The 14796-nt window shown below is 34.0% G+C and overlaps 1 protein-coding gene across 1 annotated transcript; it reads left to right on the forward strand.

The window, feature by feature from the left end:
• Positions 1-4425: 4425 nt before the first annotated feature.
• On the forward strand, positions 4426-6836 carry LOC132757930 (uncharacterized). The gene is made up of 3 exons (XM_060749432.1): positions 4426-4447; positions 6382-6468; positions 6658-6836. The coding sequence occupies exons 1-3, from the start codon at positions 4426-4428 to the stop codon at positions 6834-6836; spliced, it is 288 nt and encodes a 95-aa protein (XP_060605415.1).
• Positions 6837-14796: the final 7960 nt, after the last annotated feature.

Here is a 14796-nt window from a genome sequence, read left to right on the forward strand (position 1 = left end):
TCTAGAATTTGAATCTAAACCTTTTCAAGTGTCTGTACCAAATCAGATAAATTTTAGTGAAGAAGAAATTAAAATTATTGATAATGCTGTTGATGAGTTGCTGGAGAAAGGTGCCATTGTGCAATCTCAACACGAGCCAAATCAATTTTTGTCTAATATTTTTGTGGTCAAAAAACCAAATAATAAATACCGACCAATTATTAACTTGAAACATTTGAACAAATTTGTGCATTATGAACATTTTAAACAGGAACATTTTAAAATAGTTTTAGATTTAGTTCAAGAGAAAGATTTTTTCTGTTCAGTAGATCTAAAGGATGCATATTTCTCTGTTCCTATCCATCAAGATTTTTATAAATATTTAAAATTTCAATGGAAAAATTGTTTATTTTCATTTGTTGGTTTACCTTTTGGATATAGTGCAGCTCCAAGGGTATTTACAAAGTTATTGAAACCTATATATTCTTGGTTCAGATCTCAAGGTATACGGTGTTCATATTACATAGATGACTCCCTAAATATGAACAATAACCAAGATGTGTGTTTAAATCATTCCCAGGTCATTTGTGATACATTATTATCTTTGGGATATGTTATTAATTATGATAAGTCTGTTTTGATTCCAACCCAGAAAATTGTTTTCTTTGGGTTTATAATAGATTCTGTTCAGTTCAAGGTTTTCTTGCCAAAAGAAATCAAAGTGCTGCAGCACTGAATGCGACGGACATGCAACCGGAGAGACATTAATTAAGGCTTCTTTTAGAAAAAAAAAACAAAAAAAAACAAAAAAAAAAACACAAAATATATAACAGAGAAAATTTATTCCATACAAGTTCGAGATTTGTAGAGCAATATATTTTGTGTCCCAAATTGATATAATTCAGATTTTCTACTTTCAAGCACTTAAATACAGAATGAAATTTATGCCTAAAAACTCTGGTCAAACTTGTAAATCAGTGTCCTTATCGATTTATTCTAAGAAATGATATGTAAATAGAAAAAAAACTATCAACGAAATATTTCTAGAATAAATCCAGGCAAATAAACTTCAAACATAATACATTATAAATTTGAGAATGCCTTTTAGAATTGATTCGTGTTATATCATAGTGGGCATACAGACAATAAAATATAAGTCATTTGTATTTTTATTTCTCTTGGATATGTCTCATTAAAAAAAATTGGTTAAAATCATCAGCAATTAATAGTGTATTTCTAGGTAAAGATGTAGAGGCCAGAGCACATCGTTTTTATTTTAATTTAAATGTCACTTAAGCACTACAGTGTTTAGTTGTCCTTTTCAACTTCACACTAAATTCCATTTTCAACTTGTTTGCTTCTTACAATTGTATAGCATTTTTAAAAGTATTGGTTTATTAATTACATGTTTAATGTGTACTTCCTAATCGCCTGTCCAAAAATCAGAACAGGTGAAGCAGAATCTATTTTTAGAATAGCGAAGGTTAACTCATATCATGACCTAGTAAAATATGTAAACAAACCACAAGAATCGGAAGTAGAACTGATATTATAACTTCCTTACCATGAAAGACTACATGGCGGTAAAGTGTCTTACATGCATTTTCAAAAATAGATATTTATACTAGCCATTGTACTGTATCTAATAAATTAAATAACTGATGAATATTCAGCTAAACCCGCGGTATGAGTCACGAAAATAGTTCTTCTTTTATTAATGCGCGAGTTATCCTAGAGTCACGAAAAACTTTTGATTTGTTAATAATAATGTTTTGTATAATGTAGAAATATTTATTTCCTACTAATAATGTCTTGGAACTCAGAGGTTACACCTTTATTGGAGTATAATTTGCTGTCCTACTTTTTCGACAGCGGTAAATCGTTTCAGCAGTAATTTGCATATTGCGCAATAATACTACGGGACTACAACGTTTTTATCAATAATATACGTTCATATTTTAACTTGGATAACTTAATTTGAAATTGAAAAGGCTAAATATGGAAGACATTAAGATATCCAGACAAAGTATGGGAGTTTTGAAGGATCAAATTCATGTACTATTTCTTGGGCTGTTAATTGGTTTAGGACACATTGCGCGAGTGTAGCCAACGAAATCCCATGTGTAGATGACTTAGCTCTGAACGCGCCTGAGGGCGCGTCCGTCGCAAAAATAGAGAAGATTATTCTAAAGGCAGAGTCTTTGCTTAAAGATGGTATAGTTATTGTAAGAGATTTAGCCTCTTTTATTGGTCTTATTATTAACTCATTTTATGCTGTTCTTGAAGCTCCTCTCCATTATAGAGATTTAGAAAGATGTAAAATTCAAGGTTTGGGAAATAATTCCAATTTTGATAATAAAATCAGTTTGAACAAAAACTGTGTTGCAGAATTACAATGGTGGATTGACAATGTTAATACAAAAAATGGCAAAAGGATAAGGCCACAAAAAGTGTCTTTCTTTTGCCAGTCCGATGCAAGTCTTTTAGGATGGGGTTGTGTTGATGTTAATTCTAATTCTCATGCTAAAGGTCGTTGGTCGGTTGATGAATCTGCATATGCAATAAATTACCTAGAACTTTTAGCTATTTTTTATGGGATTCAATCTCTGTATGAAAGTTCAAGTAATTGTCATATTAAAGTTTTCTCTGATAATGTAACTGCAGTAAGTTATATTAATGAGATGGGAGGTATGAATTCATTAAAGTTAAATAAATTGGCAGTTAAAATATGGAATTGGTGTTTAGATAAAAATATTTTCTTGTCAGCAAGTTATATTAAAGGTTCAGAAAATATACATGCAGATTTTTATTCTAGGCATTTTACAGATTCATCAGAATGGATGTTAAAAAAGACAATTTTTAAGAGAATTTGTTCTCATTTATTCATGCCAGATGTTGATATGTTTGCATCACGTCTCAATTCTCAATTACCCAAGTTTGTATCTTGGTTCCCTGAGCCAGGGTCTTTTAGAAATGACGCTTTTTCTTTTTCATGGAATTTATATGAACCTTATTTGTTTCCTCCTTTTATTTTAATAGGAAAAGTGGTAAATAAAATTATTGAAGATAAGGTTCCACGGGCAATTATGATAATTCCTTTTTGGAAGTCACAATTTTGGTTTCCTCTAATATTTGACCTGTTGATCTCTGTTCCTATCAGATTGCCGCGTCACAAGGATTTACTGACTTTACCGCATTGTGGGACAACTCATCCTTTTTCAAGATCAATGACCTTGGTCGCAGTGGAGTTATCAGCAAACATTTGCAAAGTGAGGGAGTTTTACCAGAAGTTGTATCCATTATCTTGCAATCTTGGAAAGCTGGAACAAGAAAACAGTATTCTTTGGCCTGGGGAAAATGGTGTGTTTGGTGTGAAAGGTATAGTAAAAATCCCATTAAGCCCACTGAAATAGAGGTAATGTCATATTTATATTCTTTACATTTATGTGGAAAATCCTATTCCGTGTTGAACACTCATAAATCAACTTTATTACAAACTCTTAATATCATTGGAATTAAATGGTGCAGATCTCCTAGACTTATTAGTCGTTTCATGAGAGGAATTTTTAATGTGAAACCTAGTGTACCTAGATACAAGTTTACTTGGGATGTGGGCAAAGTTTTAAATTTATTGTCTTCTTGGTATCCACTGGATTCTTTGTGTATTAAAAAGTTAACTTTAAAGTTAACAGCTTTGATAGCTCTTGCTTGTGCCACAAGAGCACAGACGCTTATCTCTTTGAATTTAGATTATATGAAAGTGTTTAGAAAAGATAAATATGCAGTGTTTTATTTTCCTGGTTTACTTAAAACTTCAACAGTTGGAAAAGGAAACAATTTTTGTTTGAAGGTAGAACATTTTGAAACAGAAAGTTTGTGTGTTTATCATACTTTGCTTCATTATATGAATATTACTAAGAACGTGCGGCAATCCAGGCAGTTGCTTGTTTCTTTTGTCACGCATAAAGCAATAACATCAAGTACTGTAGCCAGATGGTTAAAAAGTGTGTTATATTTTTCTGGTATTGATATCACTTTATTTAAAGCGCATTCTTTCCGATCAGCAGCAGTTTCAGCAGCTTACAGTGGTAAATGCTCAGTGAAATCTATCTTAAAGACTGCTGATTGGAAATCAGATTGTAATTTCTATAAATTTTATTGTAGACAATCACTTAATAATGAGGATGTTCCTTTTGTCAAGGCAATTTTTTCTAGAAAGTGACTTTACTTTAGAGGGTATATGTTGTTTATTGAAAAATTTTCATTTTCTGTTGTACTAGAGGTTTTTCCTCTTGAGTGGGTTCAAATATACTGGTTGTTCTGATTAGTATGTTGTTGTTATCTTTATAAGAATTTTGTTGCCGTCACTTTGAATATGCTATTGTTATACATGCGAAAGCCGAAGGCTTTACGGAAAATAATGTGCCCCTCATCCAATCTTTAGTGATGGATGAGGGACATTATTGGAGTAAAGCCGGAGGCTGAGCATGTATGAACCCACCTCTATATTTGCTTTGAAAAGAATTTTTTCTTTGGATAAAATATTGTTTTTACCCTCCCTTGTGTTTTTGTCCGGCAACAAAACTTTTTGCTTTGAAATATGATTAGACGGGGTTTACACGGTTTATATAGCGACGCGGACTACTTTTTTACGGTCCTTTAAATACGCGACTAGTGAGTAGAGTGTCTGACAGACATGCTATTGTTATACATGCTCAGCCTCCGGCTTTACTCCAATAATGTCCCTCATCCGTCACTAAAGATTGGATGAGGGGCACATTTTCCATCACTGTGTTTTGATAAAAGAAATCCATTCTTATTTTCTTAAGCTATTTAGTTACAAAAATATATTTTCAATATGGTCATCTGATATCAAATCAATTTGGCATCCGAAATTTCAGTCAGGGTTCAAATTTCACATCCAAGCATTGACTTAGACAAGCATTCTGACAAAGTTTGATGATGATTGGGTCAAAAATGTGACCACTAGACTGTTCGCAAGGTTTTTCTATTTTTAGCTCCTGTGACCTAGTTTTCCACCCAAGATGACCCATGTTTGAACTCATCCAAACAATTGACTAAACAAGCATCCTGACAAGGTTTCTTAATAATTGGGTCAAAAATGTGACCACTAGAGTGTTCACAAGGTTTTTCTATTCATAGCTCCTGTGACCTAGTTTTTCATCGGAGATAAACCATGTGCAAACTCATCTAAGCAATTATCTAAACAAGCATCCTGACAAAGTTTGATCATGATTAGGTAAAAAATGTGACCACTAGAGTGTTCAAAAGGTTTTTCTATTTTTACCTCCTGTGACCTAGTTTTTCATCAGAGATGACCCATATTCAAACTCATCTGAGCAATTGACTAGACAAGCATCCACACTAAGTTTGATGATGATTGGGTAAAAAATGTGACCACTAGAGTGTTCACAAGGTTTTTCTATTTATAGCTCCTGTGACCTTGTTTTTTATCAGAGATGACCCATATTCGAACTCATCTGCGCAATTATCTAAACAAGCATTCTGACAAAGTTTGATGATGATTGGGTCAAAAATGTGACCACTAGAGTGTTCACAAGGTTTTCCATTTTTAGCTCCTGTGACCTAGTTTTCCATCCGAGATAAATCATGTTCAAACTTATCCAAGCATCGACTAGACAAGCATTCCGACCAAGTTTGATGATGATTGGTTCAAAAATGTGACCACTAGAGTGTTCACAAGGTTTTTCTATTTATAGCTCCTGTGACCTAGATTTTCATCGGAGATGACCCATGTTCGAACTCATCCAAGCAATAATCTAAACAAGCATTCTGACAAAAGGTTGATGATGATTGGGTCAAAAATGTGACCACTAGAGTGTTCACAAGGTTTTTCTATTTTTAGCTCCTTTGACCTAGTTTTCCATCCGAAATGACCCAGTTTCGAACTCATCCGAGCAATTGACTAAACAAGCATCCTGACAAAGTTTGATGATGATTGAGTCATAAGTGTGACCACTAGTGTGTTCACAAGCAACGGACATTCACCGATCCTAATAGCTCACCCCGAGCTCTTACAGTCCGTGAGACAAGAGGTATAAAGAGGACCCTTGAAAAATAACAATACACATACTGCTGATGGTAAGACCTGTTTTAATTATAACATACCTAAATCTTTACTAATTCAGCATGTGCAAATTTTTTTAAACATCTAGGCAGTTGTATTTAGTATTTTAATATATATCTTTTGCAAAACAGTCTGAACAAAGCCTTAGTAGCTATCTTTTGTTCTTCATCATTCTTCTTTCCTGACTCCAATAAATTATACATAATACCCTTTTTTAATATGATAATTAATTATTTCAAGTTACAGAGCAATCTAGAAAAAAAGTCTTAGTTATTTTTTTCCCATTAATTTAGGTGACCAATTACAAGGTGTTGTGTTTGTTTGCCTACAATTGTGCTGTAACAGTCCCATAGAGCTTATCACTATCTTACTATTCTGCTGCAGCTAAAGCAGTTGCTCGCCTGGACATATGAGCTGTGTCATGACAAAACCAACATAATGGGTTTGCAACCAGCATGAATCTAGGCCAGCCTGCGCATCCAAGCAGTCTGATCAGGATCCATGCTGTTCGCTTACAAACCCTGTAACATGTAGACAAACTGATATCGAACAGCATGGATCCTGAACAGACTGCCGGGATCAAAGGCTATGTTGGCTTTGTCATGATGCAGCTCAATTATGTTGTTACTGTACTGAAGTTGGTGTGAGAGATGGAAACTCTTTAAAGTCATTTAGAGTTGTCTTACCATTATGTGACAATTGCAGAAACAGTGGAAAGAAAATAATTAAAAGATTACAAAAATATTGAAATATGCCATGGATAGTTGCCCTAAAGGTATGAACTTTGAAGAAATGATTGACATATTATATTTCTCATTGTTTGAAAATATTTAAAACAGTTTATGAGGGATAATCATATTCATTTTAATATGTGAACATGTGAAAGTTTTTAAAATCATATATTCATTATGGATAAAAAGCTGAGAAATAGAAGAAATAAAATGGAGTTCTTATTAAATTAGCATTCAGTTATTAATTTATTAATGGTTACCAAATACTTAAAGTATATGTGTCGAGCATTTTAAGATGTCATGTCTAGTTGTGTATACAGTTTAATAAACAAGAGGGCCATGATGGCCCTGAAATCGCTCACCTGTATATAGGCCCCCAGGGCGGGCCAATTTTAACCCAAGGGCTTTTATTTGAACAAACTTGGTAGACAGCCATTAGAAGATGTTCCATGATAAATATCTAAGCTCTAGCTCTCTGTGGTTTTTCTAAAGAAGATTTTTTAAGTTTTTACTTTATACACATATTATGAAAATCAATGACTCCCGTGGCGGGCCATTTTTAACCCCAGGGCCCTTTTTTGAACAAACTTGGTAGACACCCATTAGAAGATGTTTCATGCTAAATATCTTAGCTCTAGCTCTTTGAGTTTTTTAAAAGAAGGTTTTTTTAAGTTTTTACTATATACATAAAGGGAAAAACGACGCCCTGGGGCAAACCAAATATTGACCCCAGGGCTTTTATTTGAACAAAGTTGGTAGACACCCATTAGAAGATGTTTCTGTTGATATATGTCTTATTTAGTGGTGTGTAACCTTGTAAGCATCTGTATGAATGGAATAAAGTTAACGTTCTGAAAACATATTTTCTTAATTGCATATTATAGAACCCTATCAACATGGTGGCATCAGAGGGATATGCAATTATTTGTTGCGCACCTGCAGTGTATAGTATTTCTGCCACTTGAGTGAAATATAGCGCCCAAAAGCAATTTTGGGGAAGGGGAAGATTCATACTCAATATTATTCAAACTATTAAAGGATTCATACTCAATATTATTCGAACGTATTATTCAAACTGACAATCATGGCAGATTCATTAAGACCCCCTGGACACTTAGATGTTGAAAATGGTAACATATCACAGAACTTTATCAAATGGAAGAGCCAAATGGAAATTTATTTGACTGCCAGTGGAAATGCTGAGAAAGATGAAAAGATACAAGTAAATATCCTATTACACTGTGCTGGACCTAAAGTTACAGAGATTTATGATCAATTTACATGGGCAGATGCAGAACATAAACTGAAAGTGGACAAAATATTTGACAAAATAGAAAGCAATTGCAATCGTAGAAAAAATGATTTGCTAGAATCACAAAGATTTTGGGCAACAAATCCAGATGAATATAGGGTTAACGCACGTTTTTCCGTGTTATAACGTCTGCAGAGTCCCGAGGAAAGGTTGTTGCCCGAGCCCGGTAGGGCGAGGGCTCCAACAGTTCCGAGGGACTCTGCAGACTTTATAACACGAAATAAACGTGCGTTGACGCTATTATAGCATAAAATTCAAACAGATTCGTGATGTATAGTTTATACAAAACACAATTACATTAAATTCTTGTGTTTGGACGGTATTTATCAAATTTTTTTTTTACGTATGCGTTTCATTTTTCCGGGGCCAACAACTTGGAAAATTCTCGGAACCGATCGAAATTTTGAATTTTAATTGATTTAACAAAGCTTGGCCTTTGGAGATTTATTATCTCAAGAAAAAAAAACGTTACATTACTCTACCCTCTACCCAAGACAAAACATGACCCTCAGAAATTCTTAGAGTGATTTCAGATTGACGGTAGAAAAAAGATCAGTGACATCAGAATCGGTTTTTTTTTCAAGCAAACAAGTTTATTAAAAAAATCAGGCACTAAGCATTATTCTCTCAAAGAAATATAAAGAGCATTTATCAACATTAACATAAATAAAAAACATTTTCTCGTATTAATTTTGTGTTATCTAGTTTTGTAAGTTAATCGGAGTGTTAAACTGAATGATAGGTAGATTCTACTGTATTTGTTTACATTGACAACTGTCCGTTTCTTAGAAAGGGCGACAACCAAGATTAGCACCGATGTCTATACGCCGTTTTTCCGGCATAGTTACTGGAATATGCGACTGAGGCCCTCGAATCAATAAATTTCAATATAACAAGAGCGCATGACTCTTCAGCAAACAGGCCAAATCGTCATTTTTTGTTTGTTTGTTTACTGGGCCCTGTATGTATTGCGCATAGGTGAAACCGGGCTATAACAAGAGCGCGTGACTATGTTAACACATGGTTTTGGTCCCGTTATAACATGGGCAAAAGAGGGAAAAATAGCCGATTTTATGCTATAATATACATCATTTGACAGTTTTGTGAAAGAGTTATGAAAGGGTGTTGAGTCTTGTAATTATGATACACAGAAAGAAAGAATGCTTATAGAGATAAAATTGTGTTTAGTAGCACCGGAAAACAACAAGAACTGCTGTTTAGAAAAGAAAATCTGGCCTTTGAAAAGGCAATCAAAATATGCCGAGCTTACGAACAATCAAACAAGCATGTGAAAGAAGTTTGCAATACAAATGATCGTTTTTCTCGTTTTTGTAATTAATATATGTATGCTACAATATTGGTAAAAAAGTCCACTAGTAAGTCCTAAATAACTATGCTTAGTTAATATAAGCTTTGAATAGATTTCAGGTGAGGAACTCAAAGATGAGGTTTCTCTTCCAAAAAGAAAACTAAGAGTGCTCATAACACTCAGATGAGCCTGTAGGTACATGACTTGAAGTAGAGTCAACTCTCATCACACTCATCACACTGATTGGTTAGTACAGAATACTCACTTAATGATATACATTAAATGAGAACGAATCTTTACCTTGTCTCATAAACACTATTGCAACTTTATTCACCGACTTTTAGTAATTTGATCTCATTAGGATACAAATAACAGCTTATTATTATTAATTTATGTTCAGAGTAATAGATTCTCACAAATGGCAATTATGGTTACTTGTCTTTCTTGTTAAGAAAATTACTCTCTTTTCTTGTTTTAACTGTTTCATTGTTAATGTTTTGCAGACCTGTTTACCTCTACAGATTGTCGGTATTTCCTACGGATTCACCGCATAAACTACACAGTACAAATTAACAACGAAAATTCTACAGAAATTGGTCATAATTGGAAAATTTTACTCTTTCCTTTAATTGAGCACTTTCTGATAAATTAAGCACTTTGCGCTGAATAGTGTCATTCTGGGTGATCTGGACGCTTATAAAAGCGTACAACAATTCAAGGGTCTCTCCTCGTGTTTAATTGGCATTCTGAATACTCGGCATTTTACGTTGGAAACTGAAAGGAACAAGAGCCCGGTTTGAGCCGGGTGATGCTCCCCGAATAGGTTTTGGACACAGGAAAGTACACCTCTTGTAGTTTCAGAGTTATGTCCCTGGAAAAAGTTCAAAGTGCAATAATTCCAAAATTAGGAAAGGCAGAGTAACTGTTCTTTCCACTGCACTTCTAATCACTGTTATCTATCAACTTACAAAGTTTCTTGTTGATATCTCTTATGGTTTCCGAGTTATGTTGCCGACAAATTCAAAAAGTAAAAATAAACAAATGGCAATAACTCCAGAATTAGGCAAGGCAGAGTTATGATTCTCTTGCACTGCATATCTACCCATTGAGATACATCTACCTACAAAGTTTCATGTTGATATCTCTTATAGTTTTATAGCTATGTCCAGTACAAGATTTTTCTAAAAGGGGAGATAATTCAAAAATGAGGCTTAACAGAGTTATTTTTTTTTTTGCAATGCACTTCTACTCAATGAGATCTATCTACCTACAATGTTTCATCTTGATATCTCTTATAATTTTAGAGTTATGTTCCGGACAAAGTTCAGTGTTAAAATTAACAAAGGGCAATAACTCCAAAATTAGGACAAAAAGAGTTATTGTTCTTATGCACTGCACATCGACCCATTGAGATCTATTCACCTACAAAGTTTCATGTTGATATCTCTTATAGTTTTAGAGTTATGCCCCGGACAAGATTTTTCTATAAGGGGAGATAATTCAAAAATGAGGCTTAACAGAGTTATGGTTCTTTTGCACTGCACTTCTACTCAATGAGATCTATCTACCTACAATGTTTCATCTTGATATCTCTTATAGTTTTAGAGTTATGTTCCGGACAAAATTCAAAGTGTTGAAATTAACAAAGGGCAATAACTCCAAAATTAGGACAAAAAGAGTTATTGGTCTTATGCACTGCACATCTACCCATTGAGATCTATTCACCTACAACGTTTCATGTTGATATCTCTTATAGTTTTAGAGTTATGCCCCGGACAAGATTTTTCTATAAGGGGAGATAATTCAAAAACCGGGCAAAATAGAGTTATGGTTCTTTGACACTGCACTCCCCCTCAATGCCCTCTACCACTGTATGAAGTTTAAACAAATTATCTCCAAGGGTTTTCAAGTTATGCTCCGGACAAGAAAACGGACGGACGGACAGACGGACAAGGCGCCGACTATATGCTCCCCCGAAATTTTTCGGGGAGCATAAAAATGTTAAAATGGGGAAACAAAAATTGAACGGCCCGGCAGACGAGGAATCGCCGGTAAAACGCAAGAAATCATCGCAAAAGTTCCTAGATTCTTACAGAGAACTGTGGCCCTGTCTCTTACCATCTTGTAAAGGTGCCCATTTTTTACACTGCTCGGTGTGTGTTAAGTTGCATGCATGTGGGGAGAAATTATTGCAAGAGACATTTTAACAGTAAACAGCATAAGGACTATGAATATCAAGTGTGGTTATAAATCTAGGGCCTAAAAACTACTGACAAGTGTCTAAAACTACTGATAAACCACTTTCCGACTACTGACAGGGCATTAATGGGGTAAACAGGTCTGGTTTTGGTTTGGATTTGGTCTGTCTGGACTAAATTGAAAGGAGTGCCATGCAGATGGCCTGCACCGGTTATTTCAGAAGAAGTATGGGGTGCTAAAATGCAAATCTACATTAAGTCAAACAATGCGCTGTGTTTTTTGTACAATATTATTCTTATCAAATCCTTCTGATGGTGAATGCACCAAGCTTTCTATTTAAACAATTTCTTAAGTCTTTTTATACGATATGTCTTGGCATTATTAAGTCTTGGCATTTTTAACGACACAATGCAAATTAACTTAAAGCTTGAGAGGTAGAAAAGTGGTTTAAGAATACATTCCTGATGACACAAAACACAATACAGTAGACATTCAAAGGATAGTTTGTACAGTTCAGTTCAAAGCCACTTATCATCTGCTTAACTTAAAGAATCTATGAGAAAGGCAGAATTGCTGACAATGAGCTTGAAGCCAAAAGACTAAGATTGAAACAAGCGGAAGAAAAGTTAAAGATCAGAACTGAGTTAAAAATTAGTGACACTAAGTCAAGAGTTATGGAAGATTTATTAAAGAAGGTAGACAGCACTAATTCAAACTACTGTATGTAGTTTTTGGCTAATTGGTTCCATTGAAAGTGAAAAAGAAGAATGAAATAAAGAGACTTCTATTTAATTCCCAAAATCTAGTTATCAACAGTACCGAAGAGACAATGAGAACAGTGATAAGATCAACTGTATTGAATTGAAAGAATGTGGAACTTCAAACAAAAACTGCTTTGTCAGGATTACCAGAAAGTGTATTGAAAAAATTGTTGAAAACCTAAGAAACAGATTTCTTGATATTGGCATATTTGAAATGTTGAGTATATTTGATCCAAATGTTATCCAATCAAATGTGTCATGTCAGTCAGGATTTGGTAAAGAAAAGGTGTTTGAAGTATCAAAACAATTTGGTTTAGACCCTATCACATTATAATCAGAAAATCAGACTAACAAAAGACTAGTTGTGGATAGTTATAAAGGCTTAAATACCGGTATGTCTAAAACTTACCAAAGACCATTTATCTATGTTACCATCTTACCTACTGTGTGTGAATGTCTGAAAATATGCTGTGTTATCCCAGTAAGCAGTGTTGCTTGTGAGCGAGGGTTTTCAACCCAGAACAGGATCACATCAAGACTGAGAACGAACCTCAATAACGTAACTCTCAACAACTATATAAGAATATCTGAGGATGGACTAGCCCTAAAAGATTTCCATATTAAAAAGGCTGTCATTGTCTGTAGAAAAAAAGTAAGAAAATCTTGAGCATAATTGACTATTTGTCACTTTTTGGAAAAAAAGTAGTAATTGGCCATAGAAAATCATTCTATTAAATTTAACCAATAAAAGACTGTTCTCTTATTATTTATAGGTACAGACAATGTTGTCCCCCTAGCCTATCACAACACATACAAACCTTTGAACCAAAAATCATGGAGAAAAATAAAAGTAACACCAACTTCTTATAAAGATTTACCGGAGATCTCTGTGTAACATAATTTCATTTCATAAACCGTAATGTCCTATTTAAAATCGCAAATCATAACATAATTATCATGTGTATAAAGTTATACAATTCAATTTTCAATTGCACCATTGGTAATTAAATGCAATTACATAAAAAATTAACATAAATCCCGCAACTTAAATTATCCTACAAGGATGGCCACAATAGCACTACGTCACTTGAGTGTTGTGACAGTCACAAATAAAATTATAATTGCTCTGGCAAGTTAAGAACACTTGTATTCTAACACACTTGACACTATCTCTCAAACAGATAGGACAATTAAATGCATTAATACATGATATATGCACAGCATAAAAAACAAGCATTTGATAGTATTGCGGGCAATACAGTAGTCCCCTACCGGTCCCTCAAAAAGTTCTTTAATTGTCATACACTCCTGTGTATTGCCATTTATAATGAATTTGAGGATGAAGTCTGTATTTGAAAATATCAACCACAAAACATAATAAAATAAGTTTGTCTATATCACAGTAATGTGTTAAGTTTCCATGCTTAGTAAGGAAATTATATTTATACAACCTTGTCATATTATTACGATGTGGGATTTTAAAGTAAATCCTATAAGGAATGAAGAAGTTGGAGTGAAAATACCAGTTTCTCGAAAAAAATCTAAGTTCAAGGGGGACATAATTCTGGAAATAGTCTTGCTAGAGTATTTAACCTTCTCAAAAATATCGAGTGATAATAAGAAACATATATATGAAGTTTGAAGTAGATACATTAGGAAATAAAGAAGTTATTTAAAAAAGACAACATTTTTTCCCCTAAAAAATCTAAGTTCAAGGGAGGTAATACTGATATTTTTTGTGCTAGAGTTATAAACCTTGTCACATATTATGTGGTTGATGACCAGAAACTTATATTTAAAGTTTGAAGTAAACACCTTAAGAAATAAAGAACATATAGTGAAAAAGCTGAAAAATTTAAATCAGAAATCTTGAAATTCAGACTATTTGTTGCCATAGCAACCAGAATTTTCAACATAGGAAGAAAAGAAAAAGATGTGCATAATCTCCAGACTGCCATCTACACATATTTCAAGTTTCATAAAAATATTTTCAGTACTTTTTGAGTTATCACTGGATCCAGTTTATGTGTTAAATTTGCCATATTTTCAGACTATTTGTTGCCATAGCAACCAGAATTTTCAACATAGGAAGAAAAAAAAAAGACGTGCATAATCTCCATACTGCCATCTATCCATATATCAAGTTTCATAAAAATATTTTCAGTACTTTTTGCGTTATCGCGGGATCCAGTTTTGTGGACGGACGGACTGACGGACTGACAGACAGACAGACGGACAGACAGACAGACAGACGGACAGACGGACGGAGGGTAAACCTAAAGTCCCCTCCGGTTAAACCGGTAGGGGACTAATAAATGCTTACATGTCATATGACTTAAGATATATGATGTCAATAAACCAAATGTCAGGAAAATAACTTCTACACTCAATGTAGT

This window comes from Ruditapes philippinarum, unplaced genomic scaffold (assembly GCF_026571515.1).
Source record: "Ruditapes philippinarum isolate M1 unplaced genomic scaffold, ASM2657151v2 ctg730_1_1_1_1, whole genome shotgun sequence".
NCBI lineage: Eukaryota > Metazoa > Mollusca > Bivalvia > Venerida > Veneridae > Ruditapes > Ruditapes philippinarum.

Coding starts and splice junctions, on each gene's coding strand:
- LOC132757930 (XM_060749432.1), top strand. CDS start 4,426: ATGGATGAGGGACATTATTGGA. Junction 4,448..6,381: donor GGATGAGGGACATTATTGGA/GTAAAGCCGGAG, acceptor CCATTAATTTAG/GTGACCAATTACAAGGTGTT. Junction 6,469..6,657: donor CACTATCTTACTATTCTGCT/GCAGCTAAAGCA, acceptor GATCCTGAACAG/ACTGCCGGGATCAAAGGCTA.